Here is a 24482-nt window from a genome sequence, read left to right as displayed (position 1 = left end):
TAAATAAGATGTCTAAGATCCATTGACCTCCCCCCCCCTACCCCCCATGTAAAGGGTCAAAGGTTAAGTCACAACCACATACACACACCTGCACAATAAACATAGTTTAAGTTCTTCTGGTGCTCTTAAACATTATTTTTTCATTTATTTGTTTGTTTATGTTGCCTTTTAATTTACTTTAACCCCTTAAAATCCTCTAATATCTCTCATTTTACTTTTAATTAAGTTTTCAAGGAATCTATTGAAATGACAGGCCAGAGGTTCACAACCTAGGGACCTCGACCCTCTGATGGGTCCCAAGAAACTACTGAGGGGGCCCAAAGATGATTAACAAGACAGGGGAGCAGAACAACCCTTTTATTCTACACACAATGCTGTTATTTTTTCAGACTTCCTTCCCCCTTTAACTCATAAATTACCAATTTTTTTCTTTTGTTTCCTCTGACAACAAAACAAGAAGATTGGTACTCAGTAAAGCATATAAGGCAAATCGTAATCCAGCTTACAAACAGACCAATAAACAATCCGACGGGTCAAAACATAACCTCTTTGGCGGAGATCATAAACTATTTGATCAATTTGGTCGTAACTAATTTGCAAACAATCGCTAAGATCGATTACAAGGAGACATTTCTCTGTTTTATAGCATCGCAAATGAAAAAGTTGTGGCAAATGAGGAACTTGTGGACTATAACTGCAGCAAACGCTAAGAGGATGTTAACAGATGTTTAATTGTGTGAACGCATATCAAACATTTAACAAACAGTAAACTTACAGTAAAAAGTTGTATATATATATTTATGAATATATACACACATGAAATGCTGCGGGTCGATAGATGACAAAGCATCAAAATATACACACTTGATTATTGTGCAGTCTGTTTTACTGCGAATGATGTAAAACATATTCTAAGAATCAACCCCGACTAAAACCTGAGTTTAACATTTAAAGCAAGATGGTTTCAAGTGTGGACTTGACACCACGACAGGAGAGCAAACGAGTGAAATGCAGCTACAACAAACATGATTTGGTTTGAAAAATGGTTCTGAAATGTTCAGAAAATCAGTATTTCTGCCGCTGACAACAGATAAATACTTTGAGACGTGTGAATAATTACTCGGACACAACGTAGCCCTGTAAGTAGTTATTTGATGGTGCACACAAAAACTATCTCAGGCAGAAAAAAAAGGATTACACTTTAGTTTGATACAGGTTGATACACTTTGTTACAGTACAAAATGCTATCAAAAAACAACCTTTTGGCTTGACTTTATACAAAACAGGTTGTCCGTCATTAACTCGTTCAGGAAAACTTGACACTTAAGGGCCTTTCTGTTAATGTCAAAACACTGACAGTATTCCAGTCATTGTACACGTGTGTGTCTGTCAAAGCATAATACAATCATCAGTGCTCAAGCTGAAACTGTCCGACTTCAATCAGATATGATCGTCCAACTTCCAGCACGTGACAAATAAAAGAGAAAGCAACTCTTCAGTGACAGATTTCCTACACCGACGGCCTGCGCTGCAGAATCACAAGTGATGGAAGGTTTTCCTCTGAAGTCAAACTTCCACAGTTTAAATAAACAGAGGTGCAAAGAGTTCACTTCTGATCTTTGTCGAAAAACAGCTGAGTCATTTGAGGACGACTGACTTCACGGAACAAGACGTCTTCTCTGGAATAAAAACCTCCAACGCTTCTGAGCCTTCCTGGTTTTAGTACCTGTTAGTTACGACACTCGGGACTGCATACATTCACTGACTTGCATAAATGAAATCTGACTGTGACAGAGACCGATGTTGAGCGTCGTGAGAAATGACGCAGTGAGACGTTCACTGACAGTACCTGAACTATGCCTTTCACAGTCTCCAGTGCAGAGCAGGGGGGAAATACAGTGACAGCAACGTGTGTGTGTCTGTGTGTGTAACAGTGGCAATGTAGAGGTAACTTAACTGATAAATTATGGCCTCCAGTTCATAATAAGGCAAAAAACATGAACTAATACACTAATGTTATCTGTGGTCAGATGAACTGATACTATTTATGTGTTGTGTATCTGTCATAATGTGAAAGATGTTTCCATTAATAAATATTGTTCATCTCATGGCTGTAGTAATTACTATTGTTGATTACTGTTTAATTTTACTTTATGCTATTTTTATTTCTCAAGATCTAAGGTCTAACTTATTTTTTCAAAGGTATCAAAGCTGTAATCTTTGTGTATTTATTTGTTTATTTGGCCAAAAAAGTTAAATCCGCTCATAAAATACCCACCGCGTGTAAATCCTTAACTCCAGGCAGTCTGCTAAAATCCCCAAATTCATAAAAAGTCCAGAGGACGTGAGCGCGGCGTCCTCAGCGGCGGCTTCGACCTGCTTCAGGTGGATGATCACTGCATTACGTCCCTGCAGAATAATACATGTCTGTGTGTTTGGTTGTCCGTGAGAGAAGAACGAGTCTCTATCGTCTATTGCTTGGTCTGTTTCAGCTTCTCGATGTGGTGACAGAGTTTGAGCGCCGGGCCAAGCTTCAGTCCCATGTACTTCATGATGACATCACTGCGCAGCAGCATCAGAGCCTTGCCATCAATCTCCTGTGAAGAAGGGGGGGGAATTCACTTTACAAACACTTCCTCACGGCATTTCCATTTCCAAAACCTGGTTTGAATCATACTCTGCACAAAAAGATGGACGACATAACAGCTCCTAAAAGGTGAAGCCAAAACGTCTTGTTTGCCCCCAAGTGGCCAGCTCCAGTACTGGTCATAAATCCAACCTCCTCCATGTTAGTGGATGGGTGAGCCAACATGAGCCAAACTAAAGAGTCAAAGGCTGCTGTCATTATAGGTAGTTCTTATCCTAATTGTTTTGGCCCCGAACTGGCCCACATCCACCCCACATGGGGTGTAACATTATGATTGACAGCTGAGACTGACTCATGATTGGTTGAGCATGTGTATCAGCAGGACTTCGCTTCCGCAGCTCCACCCCCCAATCACTACCGACTCTGCCTCCAAATATTAAAGATGGCTGGGTTTTACAGCTTCCTGTCTGGATAATGGGAGGAAGTGGAGGCTCTTGGTCCATCTTTATGTGCAGCCTACGGTTTAAATGGTTGAAATAAAATCGACGAACATCAAACAAGACAAAGACAGAAGTTCACATGAAGGAAATACTCACATGTTTCCTAAACAGTTCGACGTGTGGGCCCAGAGTTTGGGGATCCGCCTCTTGGACAAACCGTATGACATCATCAACAGACCAGGAAGAGGCGTTGTTCCCTGAACCTTCCTTGTCCTGTTTCAAGTGGTCCGGTCCTGTTGTTGAGCTCGCTGCTCAAGATGGTGAGGGTGAGAGGGAAAAAAAGGAATCAAACCAATGCCTAATATCTTTATTAATTATTAAAGCATCTGCCCATTTTTTCATCCGTGTCACTTGAATGAGGGATGTGTATTTCTGCAGGGGTTTTGTGTAACACGGGCAAGCAGCATGGCAAACCACAAGATTATGGATATTTCTTTGTATGTTTTGTGTTGTTTGTATGTTTCTTAGTATCACTAACATTTAAACTTAAATTTGGTCCTGTTTGTTTATGTGTGTGTGTGTTACATCCTACCCTCCACTCGTCTGTGTGCACACATCGGATCAAGCTCAGCCGGGTTGGAGCTGACGCGTCGGAGTGGCGGCGGTGTGTGGGTGTGTCCAGGGTAATATGGCCGCTCCTTCTTGGTTGCTCTGTAGTCCGATGCGGCGTGAATGGAGCGGGGGCTGGGGATGGGATCATTCGTCGTGTCATCTTTGCGCAGGCCGTTTTCAGCGTGGGAAGCCGGTTCTGTTTCAAGAGAGGATGAGACAGAGTTAAGGACAATGAGAGCAGTGGGTGGTGGGAGTGAGTCATTTCATAATTTGCCTCAACAAAACCAGAAGAATAAAATGGAGAGTAACCCTGACCTGATTTGGTCTTGTTGTAGAAGCGTGTGTTGTTGTTGAAGGGGCTGAACGGCTGCGAGCTGAAGAGACTGTCGCTCTCCAGATGTTGGCACATGTTCTCCAGGAAGCGCAGCACCGACGATGCACTGGAGACGGAGGGCAGCTTCACGTAGCGGATACCATGCTCTGACCGCACTGGAGGAGGGGGCAGGAGATAAACATAAATAAGTCTGAATGCTGTATCTATTTACACACACACACACACACACACACACACACACACACACACACACACACACACACACACACACACACACACACACACACACACACACACACACACACACACACACACACACACACACACACACAAAGCAAAAGAAAAGCAGATGTGTTTTAGGGTGATCACCCTCCCTCTCTATAATCACACACATATACACGCACATAAACACACACACACATTTTCACCCAATCCCACACTCTGCACTGCACCCACCTACCCAAGCCAAGCCTGCACAAATCCACAAATTAAAACCCCCTCCCCAACCCCACCCCACCCATAACTTTCCCAGTCTGGCCCCCCAAGGGAGACCCGATCCCAGAATCCCAAACCAGGTTAGATGCACATGTCACTTCTGATTACAGGAACGGTGCTCGCATCAGCTGCTGCCACAGGCACTGTCTTTTATTCCTCTTCTCTTTCACACACACACACACACACACACACACACACACACACACACACACACACACACACACACACACACACACACACACACACACACACACACACACACACACACACACACACACACACACAATGAGAGTGAGTTCAAACCAATTTCACCAGACAGCTTGACATTTTACAAAAGTGAGTTTTTGTAAAGGAACAGTTCAACATTTTGGCAAATAAGCTGATGAGAAGATTGATATGCAACCAGCAGCTGCTTAGCTTAGCTTAGCATAAAGACTGGAAACAGAGGGAAACAGCTAGCCAGGCTCTGTCCAAATATAATATAATTGTCCCACCTCTAAGGCCCATTAATTTACACATCATATCTGAATAGGAGACAGTTTCTTGAGATGAGCCAAGACTCCAGGAAGTCATTTTATAATTTTGACTTTGGTCAGAAAGAAAAAATTTGATAGAATATGTCAATGAGTTTTAAATCCTAAAGTGGTTTCTCAAGAAAAAACGATTCCAGCTTCACAAATGTGAGAATGTGCTCCTCTTCTCTGTTTCTGTATCACTTCATATTGAATACATTTGGTTTCCTCCCAGAGATAAAATCCTTGTTTACTGCGTTTACCTCTGATGACCTCTCCTCCCGTGTGGGACTGGCTCTGCAGGAAGGACAGCAGCACTGACGGCTGGTACGTACAGTCCACGCAGGCCTGAACCGCTTGCTGAAGCACGGCATTGACTGGAGCCGGGCCGAAGTGATCCGGCAGCTGCTGCACGAGTTTTCGGTCGAGGTTCGGGCCGTAGTCACCGTGCTTGTTCACGTAGACACAAACTAGGACATCGCACAGAGAGGGAAGCATCAGCAAAGAAGAATAAAAACAAAACTTTTCCAACAATTTTGGTTGAAGCGTCGAATCCGCGAGAACGCGAGCGCACATTCAAGCCTCTGACTCACCTGTGCAAACTACATTTGAGCTGTTGCTATGGTTGTTGTTGTCGGCTGAGACGTGGCTGGAGCTCAGCCTGGTCTCTGGAGGCGGAGCTGTGACTGATGATGACCCCAGGGATTGCACCACCCGAGGCTTCTTCTGGTGCAAAAAAAACAAACAAACCCTCTCTCATTACTCTCTGCAACCTACAAAGGCAGTTAGTTAATGATTTATCAAGAGCTGTGCCTTAACTCGTTCACCGCTATTCACCAAATGCACATCAGCACAAAACAAAGCTGTTCTCCTCTGTACATTTTCTTCAGGTATAAACATCCACAAAAGCTCCCCCCCCTGTCTTTCCTTGAAAAGTTCACCTCTGATCTCGCCTCCACTTTATCAAAATCATTTCTGCCATGATGCATAAAGCATAAAATGACAGGGTCGCTGGCCCACAGCATAACAGATTACTGCTCCTCTGACATCTCACCTTGTTCCTGGGCTTGGGCCCTCTCTTCTTGTGTGGTCTGGGGGCCAGTTGAGTCTCAGTCCTGGCAGGGCTCTGCGGTGCCCCATTTACTGCTGCCGCTGCCGCCGCCGCCTCGGCCGCTGCCTTCAACAAAGCAATAGTCTGGGATTTGGGACGGCGACCTCGGACACCCTTTCGAACTGGGAGGGGTGGCAAGGGGTTGGGCAGTCGGTACGAGGTCTGCATGGAGGAGGAGGAGGTAGACGAGGAGCGACGTGTCGTGAGGGAGGCAGAGGTGGAAGAAACAGGGGCAAGGAGTGCACCAGGGAGGGTAACTAGAAAAATAGGACAAAGAAGGGAGAAAGAGGAGGTGAGATAAATAATATATTGTTTTTCTTCCTGTATTTTCCTGCATTTAGAATAATAGGAGAAAAAGATAACTTAATAATCAACAGGCACCAAACAATATGTCACATTTCATTCTCACACCTAAGGGACAGTATTTTAGGAGTTTGTCCAGATTTAAATTGTTTTTTCAAAACTGATGAAGACATTTGTGAAGAGAGACACAACACAGGGAAACGATTCACTGGCCCTGCAGACGAGATTTGTTAGGATTGTGAGATTGGCAGCTCCTTTGTATTAAACCCCTCCCTGCACCGAAATCAGAGTCAAAAGTCACGAGCCCCCAGAGACCTGCCTGCTCCAGAATTCATCAAACCCTCGGCTTCCAGCAACACAACAGAAACAGTAGTTATGTTGATCCGATTTAAACCCTTCCTCAAACAGCAAGATATTGGATTCTTGGGCCTGATTCCCATTATACGACAATAAACTTACAATATCAATTTTAAATGTAATTTCTCATGTCAATATAAGAAATTCTGTTTTGTCCTATTCATGGCTTTGAGTGGTCATAAAGAAAAGAAAATAATATAAAAAACAGACTGTATCTGAGTGTATTGAACAGTTTCTGTGGTTGAACTAAACCACTTGAAGGTGTTTTGAGAGTTTTAATGCGAATAATCAACACATAGCAATAAGCAACCGACATTAATAATATATTCTTTGCATTGGATCTGCAACAGATTGCCCACATTCCTAAATATTAGTCCTCTAAATATGTCAATTTTTTTTTTAATGAAATTATGAATTATTCTCTGAGAAACATGCTTAAAAATCCTTATCTCACAATGTTAAAGAAAGTGAAACTTCTTGAGTCATGTCCCACCAATCCACAAAATGTCACAGAAACCGGTTGAGCACTTTTTTGCGTAACTAACAAGACAAAAGCAGAACCTCATTGCAGAGGTGAAAAAAATCCAGCAACAATACATGAAGGCCCTGTTGTGATCCCAGATAACCTCCCACTTAAAGACTTTGCCCTGGAAATTAAGAGGATTCTAAAATGTCAATCAGCTTAAGGATTCAAATGTAAAGCAAGTGAAAATAGAGTGTGAAAAGGTTTTACCCATTGTTCGGAAGAAAGAGAAAATAAATCACAAAGCAGTGGCCCCACCACGCTGCCGCTGTCTTCATTAGCCTGAGCGTGACTCTGTGATACGATCACACAATCATCATGGGGAATGTGTGAAAGACAGAGAGAGAAAAATAAGAGAGAGAAAGGGTGGAAAAGAGGAAGATAACCATCTCCTATTTCAATACAAATGCATTGGCTTGGTGAGAGCATGTGGAAACTCTCAAGGGGCCGGGGGCTTTCATTAGAGCCTCCTTCACTGAGGCGATGTGGAGCGACTATGGAAGGTTTACAGTATTCTCCGAGGGCCGGCCGGGGCACCCTGAAAGCTGCTTAATTGGGAAATGAGTGAAAGTGGGCGTAGAATGGAGCAGTGTTTTGTTTCAGAGGACGAGAGTTCAGTTTCTCACCAGGAGCAGTCGCACAAAGCTCGCACACGGGAGGAGCGGCAGCGCCAACCTGCGCGAACACTGGCACACTTATTCACACTGAGCCCCGAGACATAAGCCCTACAAAGGCAGATCAAAATTTGTTTGCAGGGTACCAATCAGTATCAGTGGGTTTCAACGCACCCGGGGAATCTGAGTCAGGGGCCTCTTTGATCTGCTCCTGTTGTAGGGAGGAAAATCTAATCCCTTCACATTATGTGACAGCAACATGCACCATTTCCACCTCACCGATAAATGTCATCTTCTACCATATATTAGTTTATATGTAAAAAGACTAATCACCTCTGGATTTTAACTTTCAAAGAAGAGCTGCTTACACGCTAATTTTATTCCACACTGTCCGACGGTGTCACATGTATTCTGCATGAGCTTCATTGAAGTTATATGGTGTCGGCACAGAGTGAATAATTTAAGACCAGAGCGCTGTGTTTCTTAATGGATGCACCATTTCATCAACTGGAACTATTTCAAATGTGTTGTTTATGGTTTTATACACCGTTTCCCCTAAAATGCAGCCTCACAATCGGTCGCCATGGAAACTTCCTCCGCTTGGGTCTCATTTAAAGCTGAATGTTCAACTGCATTCACTTGATATTAGTGCTGCAACCACCTAATATCATCATTTTAAACATATCCACCTACTTTCAATAATTTACTTAATTAAAAATGCAATTCACAATTTTCCTTGAGCCCAAAGTTTTCAAAATGGTTATTTTTTACTCACCAGCTAAAGTTATTACCTCCAACAATTTATGTTTATTTCCCTGTCTGTTAGTTAGTAAGATTAAAAAACTACAGGATGGATTACGAAACTTAACCGTAACCCTCAGGGTCAGAAAAGAAAACAAACATTTTGGCGTGGATCTGGATCAGAGTGCAGGTCCAGGATTTCTTTAACATTGCACGTTAATACTTTAAAAATAACACATTTTCATTGATTTCTCAGAGAATAATGAATGATATTTAGATACGTTTAGGGGACTGATATTTGTGAGTGTGTGCAATTTGGTGCAGATCCAAATAAAAATGCAGCGCTAGTGAAATTTCATGTGGTTTCATAAGGGGGAGTGTTGAGCCTTTAAGGAGATATGCGCTCTACTGAAAGTTTAATTGACAAATTGAAAATACATATCACAATTTCCAAGATACCAAAGTTTTCAAATTGCTTATTTCTTCTCAACCAGACAAAATTATTAAATTTAAAATGACACGAAACAGAGAGAAGCAGCAAATCTTCACATGTACAAAGCTCGAATCAGAAAAAGTCTGGTGTCTTTGCTCAAAAAACTATTTGACTTAATCATCAAACCAAAGAAACACGATTCGCACAAGAGCCCAAAGCTAAGGTTAAAATCTAAAATGTTTTCTGTAAATTGACTAAAACTGAACATCAATAATTAGATCTTCCCCAAAAAAGCTTAAAAAAAAAAACGTGAGTAAGGAATCCAGCATGCAACCAAACAAAGACATATGGTACTGATCATGACGATATAATTCCAACTCGACCCAATGACCCGAGTAAGCCACAGCCCGAGGAAACGTGTGCGTGTGTGTGTGTCTGTGTGTCTCTGTGTGTGATATGGGTGTGTGTGTGTGTTATGCACGCATGAGAACGGGGTCATAGAGAAGTGTGTCTACAGTCTGGGGGTGTTGGGGGAGGGGCACCACAGAGTTGCCTCTCATCTAATTACACCCCCCAACACACACACATATATACATACACACACACCCCTGACTGGCGAGCAGCCTCAATGGAAACAGTCGAAACACACACAGGATGTTCTTTCGAGAAGATTTAAAGCTGTATGGCACTCATGAACTGCAGATTCAGGTGTGTGTGGTGTGTGTGTGTGTGTGTGTGTGTGTGTGTGACTGCACACTAGATAACAGAGGAGGGGAAGTGCCTCAAACAGCTTCAGGCCACAGAGTAAAACCACAACACTAGTCCCTGCACAAATTCTCAAGCCTTAAAGACAAAAAAAGAACCAAATAAAGTCCCGAATGTGACTTGTGTGAGTGTTGAACTTAACTTGACAGATGCATAAAATTAGTGTAGAGAAAATATTTGATATCCACTAATCCTCTCCTGAGCCTTGTGCAAACTAATTCCCGAAGCTTTACACACAAAAAGCACATGATCAAAAACACATGCAGCCCTGAACTTGATTACCGCAGAGGATACTGTTAAATCTCCAGACTCTCTGAGTGACGGGGGCCACTGGTCTCTTTACAGTGAATCTGAATGAATCTAAAAAAAACATAGAAAAATAAATTTACTCTCAACGAGGAGGCGGCTGCACCACGAACAAGGAAAGCATGATTTTCCCTCACTTTACTTTTTTCTGCTTTACCAGGACAATGAGATTCACTTTTATTATAAAATGTGAAAAGTATCAAACATAAACAAGCTATTTTTAAGACCTGACAACTTCCTGAATTCAGAACTTGACTGAACTGACTTGAGTATTTGCAGTTTTCACTAATTCTAATTCAATACATTATAGGGAATCTCCAAAGGAGTATTAATACTTCTAAAGTCTCATTAAACATGTTGTTGCTGCATTAATGTGCCTCCACTTCCCTTCACTAAATCTGCACAACTAATCATGAAACATTCTTTAAAACACAACACATGTAGTACAAACTTTTTTTGTTTGTTGCATTTATCTAAAAAGAAAAACTTTGCAAAATTGAAACTCACCAGGAAATCCCCCTCCAAAAAACTTCACAGCTACTGTCCTTTGCAGTAGCAGAAGTATTTGCAGAAGCAGCAGCAGCGGTGGTGATAGTAAAGCCTGGAACAATACAAGTCACTCAGTACAGTTGCTTCCTGGTTCCCTCTTTGGTGCAACTCTTTCTGCTTCAGCCGGTGTTTGGTCTGTTTTTCTCTGGACTTCTCTCTCTTCCCAGCTTGAAAACTCTCTCCTCGTCTACACTTAATTTTCTGTTTTTCTGCCTCGTCCTTCTCTGTTCTGCCGGCAGTAGTCCACAACAAAGCCCACGCTTCTGCTTCTGCTTCTGCCGCTGCTGCTGCTGGTCGAAGCATGCAAAGCTTCCCTTCCAATGAATGGACAGGAGAGAGGAGGAGGAGGAGGAGGAGGAGGGTGTGTGTTTGGATTTGCATAGAGGCTTGGATAGAGTGAGTGAGGGAGGGAGGGAGGGAGGAGGGAGGAGGGTGGGGGGTTGTGGTGAGGAAGGAGTGAGGAGAGGGGGGGTCCGGCCCTTTATTCATGTTATCTGTAGGCCATATCGACAGTCTACATCAGTCACCTGCTTCTCAGCAAGTCTCTCAGGGAGGGGGGAGATGACGCAGGGGGGAGAGAGGGGTGAACGGCGGGGGCACCGAGAGCGGATGGGGGATGGGAAGAGGGAAGTAGGAAGAGGGGTAGAGGGGGGCGTAAAAGGTTAAACTGGATCTGAAGAGTTCCTGATTGAAACGGGTGAAAGGGGCAAAACTTCTGGAGTTGGCGCAAACAGAAGCCAGCGTTCTCTCAACTCTCTCTCTCTCTCTCTCTCTCTTCTCTCCTCTCTCTCTCTCTCTCGCTCTCTCTCTCTCTCGCTCGCTCTCTCACGGCCCAGAGGGATACCCCCCCACACACACACACACACTCAGTTGTAACCCTATAGCCCACTCAGACATTCCCCCTGATGAGAGATGGCCAGGTCCCGCGTCAGGAAACAGTGGCATGGTCGGATGTCACCCCGGCTCTGGAACAATGTGGAGCAGAGCAGCCGGAGGAAGCCGGCCTGGGAAAAGTCCCTTCATCGCACAAACGTCTTGAACGGTTACGATGCAAATTCAAGAAAGGAAAAAAGCTTTTGGACAAGTATCCTGAACTTTGAATCGTCATCCTCTCTCGGCCTGTTTAAATCTTGTGTCAACGTTCTGGGCTTTTAACATCTGCTTTTTGTTTTCCAAGACTAATTCGAGGCACTGATTCCTGAAGCCTATGTTGAATCGTCTTTGTTTTTTATCTGTTTCCTGTGTTTAGTATGTTTTTTTGTGTGTGTGTAAAACTGCTTTCAGACAGAGCACCAGACATTTTCCTGTAAATTTCCAAGAGTGTGTCTGTGAACGCAACTGTCCGACTGAGAGCCTCCGGACATTCTGAGGAGTTTCTTTAGCTAAACAAAAACAACAGGAGATACTCCGCAGGACTGACCAGGACCAGGAGTGAATGAGCATCTTCATGATGATTCTAAAATGTGACAGATGCAATGAAACAAACAAAACACAAAACGAAAACAAATACCTCCGGATTAAAAAGCTGTGCCAACCACAGACAAGACCAACCAATAAAAGCATTTAAGAGCTTTTGGTGATGAGGGCAGAAGCTGGTGTTGATGTGCTAATTGTGTAAATGTATTATTTTATATTATATATTTCAGACTTTTTCCTTCATTGCCCAACTTGACCAGGACATCCTGGCAAATTGCATCTCAACAGGACTTTCCTTGTTAAATAAAAGATAAATAAAAAAATTAAGTATAATTATTTTACTTTTACATCAGGATTCTTGAGAGTTTGATTTGTTTATTCAATGTAAATATGAAAGAAGGTTAATGTTGCAGTAAAATAAAAAAATCTATGAGTTTACAGCAAAAGGCGGCAATACATTTATCAACTTTTAAAAGATCACACTGATATGTTTTGTTTGATAACATAGGCCTGTATCAAAATACATTACTATTGTTTCCATCTACATTAATCCCCAAAAATGTAATACATGTCTACAAGGTCATTTTTGTCCTAATATAAATTATAAGCTGACAAAAGCTGTGTTATTTTGCCCTAAATAGATACAATCTACAGCATCTGTTTCTACTTGTATGGAGACATTGTGTTCTTCATACATTATTCAAAAAGGATTATCCTGCATTTTGACCCAGTTTAACAAAGACATCACACAAAAACACAAATTAAAATATATATACTACAAATCCAAAAATATTTTTGAATGATGATTCGTGCACAAACTGTTCAAAAAGCGTTAGAAATCCTCTGAAGCTTCTCACCAAAAATACGTATGCGGTTCACAACGGGACAAATCTGATGAAAGCTAATTAGAAATTTTAAATGTAGTGGTAATTACAGATCCTCGCTGCCTCTCTCGTATGCGGAGCTAATTAACGCTCATTAACACCTCAACCCGGCCCTACTTATTCACTTACATGCACACAAACATCGCTGTCTGCTAATTTACATGATCCTCTCCTCCACGTCTGTTTCTCTCCAAACTGCGCTCGCACTCATTTGAAAGCACAGACTGTCGCTGAAATACACGTCTGAGTGCATCTGTTGCACAAAGCTGCCTCGGTCTGTGTCGTACTGAACTGCCACAAACTCTGGGGTTGTTTCCAAACCAGGGCAGACCCTTCAGATTGGCAGTGCTGACGTGTAGAAAAGCTGAGCTGCTGTGGTCATTTATTTTACTTAAGCTATTTTGTAACATGCACAGCACTCTGGATATTCTCCTGAAATTATACGAAGGGGCTGTATGCGAGATCGCAAATGTCAGAGTCAGTTGCTCCAGACATTCTCCAGAGTTTTTCCCGCCAGCCCCTGAGTAAAAACTCCAAGAATGTCCGAATGAGCCCACTAGGCAATTCAGCAGGAACATATCTAGAAAATGCACAGCTTTTCTAACACGTGATGGACACAAAAGTGAAAAAGCCAAAAGAATACAAATATCTCCGGTTGAGAATGAGGAGCCGTGCACATGGAAGATGCTGGCGAAGATGTCAACTTGGAAAGACAACGACATTCAAGAGCTTTCGGTGATAACGGCCAATACGTCACGTCCTGCCTCCTACGTGCTGCAGGCGTTCTTCACGTGTGAAAGGCAAAGTCCGGAGAAAGTCCAGACCTGAATGTCCAGACATGTTATGACAGACGTGAAATTGCTGTCATCCATCAACTGAGAGGAGGAAACCCAAACACACACATACACTCACAACAAGTTAGCACAGCTATCCTTGTTAGGCATTAACTTCCACTTATTCTGAACAGCCTTGCCAAAACCTTATCCCCAATTCATGACCAATTCATACCTTAACCTTAACCTAACCACAATCTTACCACTAACTATAACCAAGACCTTAGAAACTATGTTTTGTCTCATTAGGACCAGGCTTTGTTCCCCATTAGGGAATCCTGACAAGATCTGTGCAAGTTCTAAAGAGATAACAACATCTTAGCCATCACAACTAAATGCATAACCCTAATCTAAACCTAATTCTAACCCTAAAACAAGTCTTCACCCTCAAACAACCCTTTGGAAAAGTGAGGACCAGCCAAAATGTCCTCACTGCGTAAGGTCTATGCTCAAAATGGTCCTGAAAAATATACAAGTGCACAGACACAGACAGCCTGGGCTACTCAGAGCCACATGTTCCCTGACCAGTGACAGGGTGAAGGGGAGGAACCGGCTGGAGCTGATGTAACATTAACAGCGAAGAGGACGATTGATATTTATTACCCCTGCTAAACCTTATCCACACCACAAACTTCAGAATCTTAAGACGCCGCTGCCGTTCGTCAAAGTGATTTTGACGGATGGCAAATGTCAAAATATCTGCCAAGGAAACTAAACAGCTTCAGAGAAACTCATGTGGAGACACGCAACTGTAACTGCAGAGTGTAATTACTGTATAATTACATCCAGATTGATAACTATGAGTTCAGATGTGCCTGCACTGAACAATGTCAACTGAAGCTCTAATTTCTGCAGACACAGGAAGTGTTTTGTCTTTGGGGTTCAGGGGTTAAAAAAAAGAATGGAACAAGAACGGTATTCAGAAGAGTTCATACCAAGAGTCCTCATCACATTTAACACACTCATAGGTCATTAGTTCCCTTAATGTGCCTGATTTCGTTATCAAGATCCATGAATTATTCCCCTGGGAATTTGGAGAAAATGTTTATTCCACAATGTTAAAGAAAGAGTGAAACAATTTACGGATCTTCCCTGATCTATCCTAACAAACAAACAAACAAACAAACAAACTGACGGGTGAAAACATAATCTCCCCTAGCAGAGATAAAAATCAGGAGGATATGAAAACAGACAGAAGAAAGTGGTAAAATATTTGTTTCTTTTATCCGAAGAGGCTTCAGACAAATTTGCACTTGCATGATCTATTATTAATATTTTACACACTCAGTATCAGTGATTGTTGTTCTGCTCCTATTGTCAGATCGCACAAATTACAGTCAGGCCTCACAACCCCAACACTGACTCTATTAGTAAATATTACGAGTTAGACCTTTATCACAACATGGACGATAAAACAAAACAAGTTTCTAAACAGCTTCTGATCCTGTAACGATGCAACAGACACATCAGAATCTGTGCTTGTGCTGCCCTCTAGTGGTGAAAACTGGATCATCTCCTTTCAGATTACGTCTCAGTGATACAACACCATTCTACAATAAGAACAACAACAATAACCTATTGACCCAAATGAGCAGAGTCTGATAAAGAAAATAATGTAGAGTTATTAAAAGAAATCTGTGGGAGTGAACAATATTCAGAATCTTATATGAACTTTGGTCACAGTTTATAAGCACATGAGCTGAAATATCATTTTATAGAAATTCTAGTATATAAAACATAATCAATTTAGCTAGTTATAATATTCATTTGCTTTTCACATATACATTTATATATATATATATATATATATTATATATATCGAATTACATATTAATGGAATTACAGCAAGAAGATAATAATCTTTTATTAATCTAGATCATAGACTGTATAGTTTCTGCCTTCATTCCTATTGGAAATACAATGACTATATAAAGATTGAGGACATGACTGCTCTCCAAAAGTGAAGCAACAAAAGCGTCTCTATCGCCACCTGGTGGCTGGCTGCAGTATAGGTCATAAACTCTGTCTCCTCCTTGTTAACAGATAAGACATGGACCACACTACGGAGTCAAAATACACACCAGATACATTTTTTCTCAACTACAGCTGCTGTCATTGTAAGTAGTTCTTATCACACTGATGTTTGTAAGTTAAGTTAAGTTAAGTTTTATAGTAACGTGCTCTAAAAGCAGGATCAAATGTCATGATTGACAGCTGAGAAGGACTCGCGATTGGTTGAGCATGTGTATCAGCGGGACCTTGATTCTGAAACTCCACCCCTCAAACACAACTGTGCTGACTCTGGCTACAAATATAAAAGATGCCAGCGTTCTTATCCGGGAGGTTTTGGCTTAATTGTAAGTATATTACCTAACCTGTGGTATCAGCACCAGCTCTATCATCTGTTGTTCTTTACACACAAAGCTGCTCCTATCACGTGGAACTCACAATGTCCATGAGTCAAAAACAAACTTCACACAAAGCAATACACAAGAAGAAGAACTTACAGAAGTTTCCGGGCGGCTGTAGGCTGTGCTTCGTCAGAGAACACCAGCCGACGGGGAAGATGTCTCTGGAGTCGAAGGGGCACCAGTAGTCGAAGGCGCCTCGCCAGCCGTCAAACATGACGAAAATCTCCTGACCCCTGACCTCTCCCACTGTGGCAGGACAAATCAAGTAGGGGTTCTTCCTGTCCACCGCCTCCAGCTTCATACCAGGCTGGAAGTAGTTTTTAACAGGGCTGGCTGGATCCTACACACACAAATTTACACAAATTGTTTTTTCAGGATCAATAAGGAAATGTATTGGCCTTGTTGGTATCAACCTTCTGGTTCTTGTTACCTTCTTAAAAGCAGAGGCAGGGGCCATCTCCGCTCCGCTCAGCGTCCGCAGCAGGAACATGGGCCACGAGGAGGCGTTCATCCTGAAACCTGTGTCACAACATTTCCATTTAAACCGAGGTACCTTCTCTTTCATATTTCTGTGGGTTATTTTATTGTGGCCAATTGTGAAAATCTATTTCTTTGTGTTAATACTGGATTTCTGTAAGAGTAGAGATTTCACAGATTCATAAATTACAATTTATTTCTCCTCATTTCCATCATTCTTTACACTTCTTTATCACTCGCCCTGCGTCTTCTAATCAGCTGACCGCTGGTGGTGTTTACGTTAATCCAATCAGATTTTGCCATGATCTCAACAAGCCAATCATGTCATTACTGCCAAACTTTAAATCTGCTCTCCTCTCTGTCAATGTCATTTCAGTGATTCTGTGCCAACCTCCTCCCCAAGTCTCCTCCTGGCTCAACAACCTAGTCGAGTCATGCTGAGTCCACTTATCTAATCTCCTTCACATCAACAGGATTCTCTAGATCCCATCAACCACCAGCAGTGTCCACACCCTATGCAGCCACACCCCCTTTCAATGACATCATGAAGGGTGTAAGCGCCAAATACTCATTTATATCACATCACTTTCATCTCTTATTGTGCATTGCAACAAATTTTGTTAATTTTTCAATCAAATGTATTTATTCAAACAACAAACAAACCCCAAACTGAAACAATGACATGTAAACACTCGGATCTCTCACCCAGCGGGGGCTGCAGCATGTCTCCGTTCCTCTCGCAGGTTCCTATTGGTTGGATGTCCGAGGAGTCGATCAGCCGCCAGAAGTCATTGGTGTTGTCGCTGCCGTCCAGCCGCAGACGTAGACGAGTACCCATCATGCCCATCACCGTCGCGATGCACACCGAGTTGGAGTTGCGAGGGTCCCGCGCCTCGAGTTTCATACCTGCTTTGAAGTCGTTGGAGGGGGGGAGTCTGGACTGCACAGGAACACAAAGAGAGCCTCAGGTCAAATTGAGCGATGACCAGTATGATCATTGACGTTACATTGTGATTTTCAGTTTAAAATAGAACTCTGTGCTCTTGTTCCTCATAATGAAGGAATGTGTCAGTAGGTGCAACACAATCGGTAACTGATGTGTTTTAATGTTTTTTGGACAATAATGGAGCTGCGTGACGAAGAGGAATACAAAAGATCATTGTTGGTCTTCGCTGACAAGTAGCAAAACATAGAATATCACCAAACTTCAGCTGCTTGTCCACAGCAGACTGTATTTAACAAAACAGAATATCATCTACGGAGACAGCACGAGGAAACGATACGAGAACGTTACAGATCAGCTACCTGTTTGAAGCATGTAGGCGAAGCTGCAACGGAGGACGTTTGTCTCAGATAATCTTCCCAGCTGAACGGTTCTAGCAAGAAAAACAAAAGAAACAAACCACAGATTACTGAAAGAAAGTGTGAACGAAAGCACAGCAGTGACGACTATGGACCTTAACAAATCTGAGCTCTTTACTGGAAAATAGGAGTCTGTCGGGCTTGAGACATACTTCAAGAAGAATTTTTTTAAGTATCGTCATAAAGCAAGAATCAAAAGAAGAATAAGTCTCATTTAAGTGAATCATTATAATGTGTTCCTAAATAAATTGTCACCTCTGCCAGTGAGCTTATTAGTTTGTCAACAGGAATACACACAAAAACAAATATTTTGCATGAATTTCCATGAATCTTGGTGGATGGATGAGACATGAGCCGAGAATAGACCCATTTAATTTTAGCGTGTACATGGACAAAGGGATTGGATCCAGAAATATTTAAACCTGTCTTTAAATTTGTGAAATAGGGCTGATTTGTTTTTACTTTTTCATCGATTTCTATGCAGGAACGTTGATCAAATCAAATCAGGCATCTTTATCTGTGAGTGTGTGCAATTCGGTGCAGCTTGATTGAATTGAAGGGGACTGTCGGGCCTTCTAGTGCCAGTTTGGAAGTAAAATTAATTGCAGAGAGGAAAATGACAATTTGATGCTTGTTTATGCCAAATCTGCAGAGTTCACGGAGGTTTATAAGAAACATATTTACAAGAAAAAATGTTCGGAAACGAGTTTGTTAGAGAGATTAACGTGTAATTTGTGAAAGCTTTTGTCAAACCCACCCTAGACTTTATTGAAAAATACTTTACAGCCCACTGATCACTGATGATGCAAGTACTGAGACATAACTGGGTTAATAAAAAAAAACAACAAATAACTTTAAAAGTTTTGAATCATTAATAAAAGGACGAGCAATGAAAAGAAATAAGCCAGAAATGAAAACTGCCAACCGTTGGATTTGTCGAGGGCAGAGCCTGCTGTGATGCTGCTTCTCCTCTCCTTCTTCTCCTCTTTTTGATCTGAAATCAAAACAGTGATTGAAGCGCTCATCACTCTGGGAGCTTCAGACATGCAGACTTTAATTACTGTGAGAATGAAGTCATTAAACCTCCGACTGTAATAGTTCTGAGAAAAAAAATAAAATAAACGTCCAGAATACCAAACAGCAAAAACTCAAATTACATCTGGGAGCTTTTTGTCTCGTGAAGCCTGTTAATATGAGAATGTAGTAGCCGGCAGCCTGTGGAGACCTACCTCTGTGTGGAGTTCGGCCCATGACGACCAGAGTCAAAGTGCCGCTGCAGAGGAGGTGAAGTCAGACCGACTGCAAAAGAGACAGATACACAACTTCATCCAGAATATTCACAGAATGCCAGAAGGCACAGACCTGCTCTAATGTAGCCTGTAGTGTAAACTGAATATCCTGGGAAATTACTATTTCTAATTTTTTTTTTATTATGAATGTGATTTATAAGATGCACAGGTGTACGTTTTATATTTTGTATTTTATTATATATGTTTCATTAATATGTTGTATTTCAAGCAATTTGTCTTGTCTTTTAGATGTACTCTGGACTCTGTACTCAACAATAGACTGATCCAGTTAACAAGTAATGTCTGAGAGGCCATAACCTGATAGAAGTTATTCTTCTGTTCTAAACACAGAGTGACACGTTGCTTCATTACCATGAAAACAGGCTGTAGCTTCTTTTGACTCAATCCCACATTCACAGCCCTGCAGCAGGAAATATTCAGCACCAAATGTGAATCAATCCATGGCAGAAAAACAGTGTGTTTTAAAAAATGTTTTGAGAAATACGTCAAGCTACATATTTCTAACATCAACAACATAACACTAGGTTGTTAGTCTGTACTTTATAGGGACAGACGGGCCTAAGGAACAGAGGCGCACATGCATTTTACCGATTGTATCATGCAATCTAATCTGTTACTTCCAACTTCCGCCCAAAGAGATAATATTCCACAATTTTGTGAAACTTCAAATCAAAACTCCAACTACAACATTTACAACCGGTGCATTAGAACCTAACAACAACATCTACTTGTATGAGTGAGCACAATAAATAATTATCATGCAGCATGAACACTAACAACATGGCTGATGCAAGAGCATTTCAAAATAAAAAGTGGCATGTGTTGTCCATATGAACTCCTCTGGCCAAACTCTTTGAGTTAGCAGCTCTGCTACATTAACTTCTGATGCACTGTAACAACAACTCATCAAATACAATTGTTACCACACTGTTTATGCTGAAAATCCACCACAAACATCCAGATCAGGTTTGCAAAAACTCTCAGCACGGTCCCACTGCAGGGACAGGGCGTTCATAGTGTAGGTCCAAAAGGAGCAGGGATACAGTCTAAGGCCGCAGAGCATCAAAAACAGTGATCCAGTCCAAATGAAATCCCAAGAATCCCAAAGGTTAAAATCTCTCCAGAGGCCAAACAAAGCCTCCTTTACTTAGGATTAAAAAATGTTAGCATCTGCAAAGCATTGTGGCTGTTCCTCCCTCTGAAGACCCTTCTGTCTCTGCAGCGAAACCCATTGAGTCACAAGGAGCCATAAAGATTCCAAGCTGCCATAAAAAGCCATTAAGACGTGTGGATGTGGGACATCTGCTGGATCACATGAAAAGGATTCCAGCTCGGCAGCTCGCTCTGCCTCAGACTGCTCCAGTGTTTGCACTGGTCTGTCTGCCTCACTCAAGAGGGTCAGACAAAACCGCCCCGAAGACCAGGAAGCACTTAACTTTTACAACCTCCATTTCCACTTAGGCCGCCACTGATCTGGGATTAGTGTGATGTTCAAAAACCTGAAAAACGACCCCAGACCTGGTTTCAGGAGCCGGTTTAACTGTTGTGTGATATGAGGAACTGTCAAAGGTTACAGATAATATTTCAACTATACTTTGCACAGAAATATCTTTGCTATGATAGTAAAAAAAACTATTAGTGCATATGTTTAAGCTGCATTACAAGGGATTTGCTTTTTAGATGTTTGTTGCTCACACAAATTTTAGTTCACTGTGTTACTTCTCATAAAATAGAAGCATTTTCCAATGACATTAAAGCTACAAGTAAATTAATTATTAATTAATTAAACAGTCAATTGCCTTTACAAGAAGTTAATTCAATAAGTCTATAAAAGTTTGTTAAAGTTGTGTAAAACTTCACAGAGATGAAAGGCGTGGCTGCAACGTTCAATCTTTCCAAAAATAGTAAATTCACAATAAAAGCAAATAGCTTTTCTCTGTCAAGTAGCCAACTCAGATTTGACATTTTAGTCAAGTATATATTAAAATGACCTTTGATTCATTTTACAGTGATTGGTTTTAGATAAATTGTCCCACTTTACATGTTAACACCCACAGGAGTGCTTACACAAAGTCATGTTTTTCTGCAAATAAATATGGCCTTAACTTCTAATGTTTCTCCACTTAAGAATAAATCTAAAGAATCTGAAGAATGATAAATTTATATAAACAACCAGAAATAAACTTTACTCTGTTTTCATCATTATCTTCACAATTGATTTCTGCCTCTTCAAACTTGTAAGAGCTGCAACTAATCACTATTGTCAACGCTGTATAATCTCATAATAATTATCTTTATTAACTGATTTATCATTTAGTTAATAACATGTCAGAAAATGCTGAAAATGTCAAAAGTTTAGTTCAATAGACTCTTTATTCTTTATCTGAAATGCCACATACAGTATTTGCTGCAGTTCAAAATGTATTTTTGGTTTCTAACTTTTTCCAAATGATTGTAAAGATATTTTATAGACAAAAAAATATCCAAACAACTGAGAACCTGCAGCTTGATGATATCTATATTCGTCACCTGAAAAATAACAAAATCATTTATCACATTTCCTGATTGTCACATTTAAGAACTTTGAGCCACCATGTTTAGATTTGTTTTGCTTGAAGAATAATTTTAAATGATCATTGACTGTTACAATAATTAATATAATAACCAATAGTTTCAATCCATTAGGGCTTTGTTATAAAACAGTATAATCGCAGTGTAATTTTTATCACAATATATATTGATATATTGATCCACTGTGGGAGCTTAGTAAAAGTGGGTTTAGAAGTTACAGCCACCTCATGTTTGGATTTTTTGATTCATAAATAATTGAAATTAAAATGGACTGTTACACTAATTAATAAATCAACCATTAGAGCTGGTGCGAGGCTGAGGGGTGTGAGCTGCTGCAGGGCCTCACCTCCAGGATCATCACTTAAGATGTTATTTCATCAATATACAGCCTGAATATTTAATTTATTTATCTCAGCAGAACCTTTAAGACACTTTACATCAAACCTCCGTGGAACCAGGAAGCATCAATGAGAGTATTTCTCAGCTTGATGTATGTGAGGAGGTTTATCACATTATTGATCAACCCCAGGTTTATAAAATGCTTTGCTGTTTATCCAGTGTTTCTCAATTCCTCACAAATGAGAACCTGCATCTTGATGATATTTGGAAAAGAATAATTTATCAAATTTACAGTGAGGATTCAAAACAGAGAAAAAGCAGCAAATTACTACATTTTAGAAGTTAGAGTCACCAGATTCAGATTTATTCGCTTCATAAACAATTGAAATGATAATTGACTGTTAGAATAAAGAATAAATCCAGCATGAGTGCTGCTGAGGGGTGTGAGCCGCTGCAGGGCGTCACCTCCAGGATCACTTAACATGTAATTTCATCAATATACAGCCTGGATATTTAATTTATTTATTTCAGCAGAACATTTTTAGACGCTTTACATCAAACCTGTGAGGAACCAGGAAGCATCAGTGGGAGCATTTCTCAGTTTTGTGTCTGACTGGGGGGAAAGAAAAAGAGGCTGAACAAGCAGAAAATAACATTGGAACGTGAAAGGAAAGTGCGTGACGCATTTTGGTTTGGGTTTCGGTCACGTTTAGTGGGCGGGACGGTGCTGGTTATTAACTATAAACACCTCTTAACGTTACATCACAACAACAACAACAACAACGCGACGCTAGAAGGCAGCGGGGACGAGAAGGTGTCCTCCTCTCAGTGTAAAACAGCCAGTAAAGGGAGGATCTGCAGAGGAGCCACAGTGCGCACCAGGCTGCTGCTCCCGGGGAAACACGCTGTGCCATCTACCCCTGCACCGCGCGCTCCTACGGCCGCGCGAGCACGTCCGCTCTTTTTTTTCTCCTTATTTCTCACCGCAGCCCGCAACGCAAACGCGAGGGGAATCGAACGCGGGGGGTGGGTGTAAAAGAACGAGGCATGAGTGGTACCAACCGTGCGAGCAGCAGCAGATCCCCTCACTTTCTATCAGATGCAAGCCGCCATGTTCGCTGCAGCTCCGCGCATGTCCACCACGCAGTGCTGTAATTCATATTTTTCCACTGGAGGAAAAAAAAAACCCACCACACAACCGCTCACTCACTCACATAACGGACACAGAGGGGGGGGAATTAATTAATGAGCAGGATGTAGTGTCCGGTTGGGCTTTGATGTTAAACTACAGGTCACGTGGGAACGAAAAGATGTGAAGCTTCCTGTTCCTCCTGCAGGAGAAGCTGGTGACAGACAGATAAAGACATGACACATAGGTGAGGAATCAATAACACAAGCAATAAGGTTTTTCATCAAAATAACAGAAGTTCGATATGTATTGATAACTATGGTGTAAGCACAGCGAGGAGGTTTAACACGTAGTTGATCAAATACAGATTTGTTATATTATATCATTTGTTTTCGCTGTTTAACTTTATTTAAATAATCAACTCTACCATTATCAATAAATCAGCCAATAGTTTCAATCATTTCATTTTAATTGGGGCTTGGCGATAAAAGATATAAATAATTCTCCCAATATAATTTTCATCAAAATAACAAAGGTTCAATATATATTGATATATGTATATAATGCTCGTAGTGTCACAGTCAGGAGGTTTAACACATAATTGATCAACTACACATTTGTTTTTGCTGTTTATCAAGTGGCAACAAAACACAGAGAAAAAGCAGCAAATTGTCACATTTTATAAGTTTAAGCTTGATAAATAACTTAAATGATCATCGACTGTGCGATAATCAATAAATCAACCAATAGTTTCAAGTTTACCAAGTGGGGCATTTATCGTCATAATTATCAATGGTTATGAATTGGGTTTTTTTCAGTATAATATTTGTGTTACTGTAAATGATAATCGACTGTTACAATAATTTATAAATCAATCTATCATTTCAATCCATTACTTTGATTTATGGCTTGGTGATCAAACAGTATCATTTATAACCTCAATATAATTTTCATCAAAATAACAAAGGTTAAATATTGATATTTTGATTTAATGCTTATCCAGGTTTACATTGAGGAAGAATAACACATAATGGATCAACCTCAGATTTGTTAAATGTTTCTGTTGTT

General features: G+C 41.0%; 1 protein-coding gene across 3 annotated transcripts; it reads right to left on the bottom strand.

Moving 5' to 3' along the window:
- Nucleotides 1-712: 712 nt before the first annotated feature.
- Nucleotides 713-23471, bottom strand: scml2 (Scm polycomb group protein like 2). 3 transcript variants are annotated; one of them, XM_035160241.2, is made up of 15 exons: nt 23348-23397; nt 19727-19775; nt 19295-19364; nt 18991-19059; nt 18009-18079; nt 17409-17643; nt 16657-16745; nt 16323-16566; nt 6035-6348; nt 5574-5706; nt 5244-5450; nt 3955-4128; nt 3620-3835; nt 3184-3335; nt 713-2597 (listed from the first exon to the last, which is right to left on the bottom strand). In XM_035160241.2, exons 3-15 carry the CDS (start codon nt 19314-19316, stop codon nt 2472-2474), a joined length of 2052 nt encoding a protein of 683 aa, XP_035016132.1. In that variant the 5' UTR covers nt 19317-19364; nt 19727-19775; nt 23348-23397; the 3' UTR covers nt 713-2471. The 3 variants fall into 3 exon arrangements, with proteins under 3 accessions (XP_035016132.1, XP_035016124.1, XP_035016152.1); XM_035160233.2 differs by lacking the exon at nt 19727-19775 and having other exon boundaries at nt 23348-23471; XM_035160261.2 differs by lacking the exon at nt 19727-19775 and having other exon boundaries at nt 5574-5703; nt 23348-23471.
- Between the last annotated feature and the right edge of the window lie 1011 nt (nt 23472-24482).

This window comes from Hippoglossus stenolepis, chromosome 1, assembly GCF_022539355.2.
Source record: "Hippoglossus stenolepis isolate QCI-W04-F060 chromosome 1, HSTE1.2, whole genome shotgun sequence".
In the NCBI taxonomy this organism is placed as follows: Eukaryota; Metazoa; Chordata; class Actinopteri; order Pleuronectiformes; family Pleuronectidae; genus Hippoglossus; species Hippoglossus stenolepis.
Note: the sequence above shows the minus strand (reverse complement) of the source record. Positions and strands in the feature narration are given on the sequence as shown.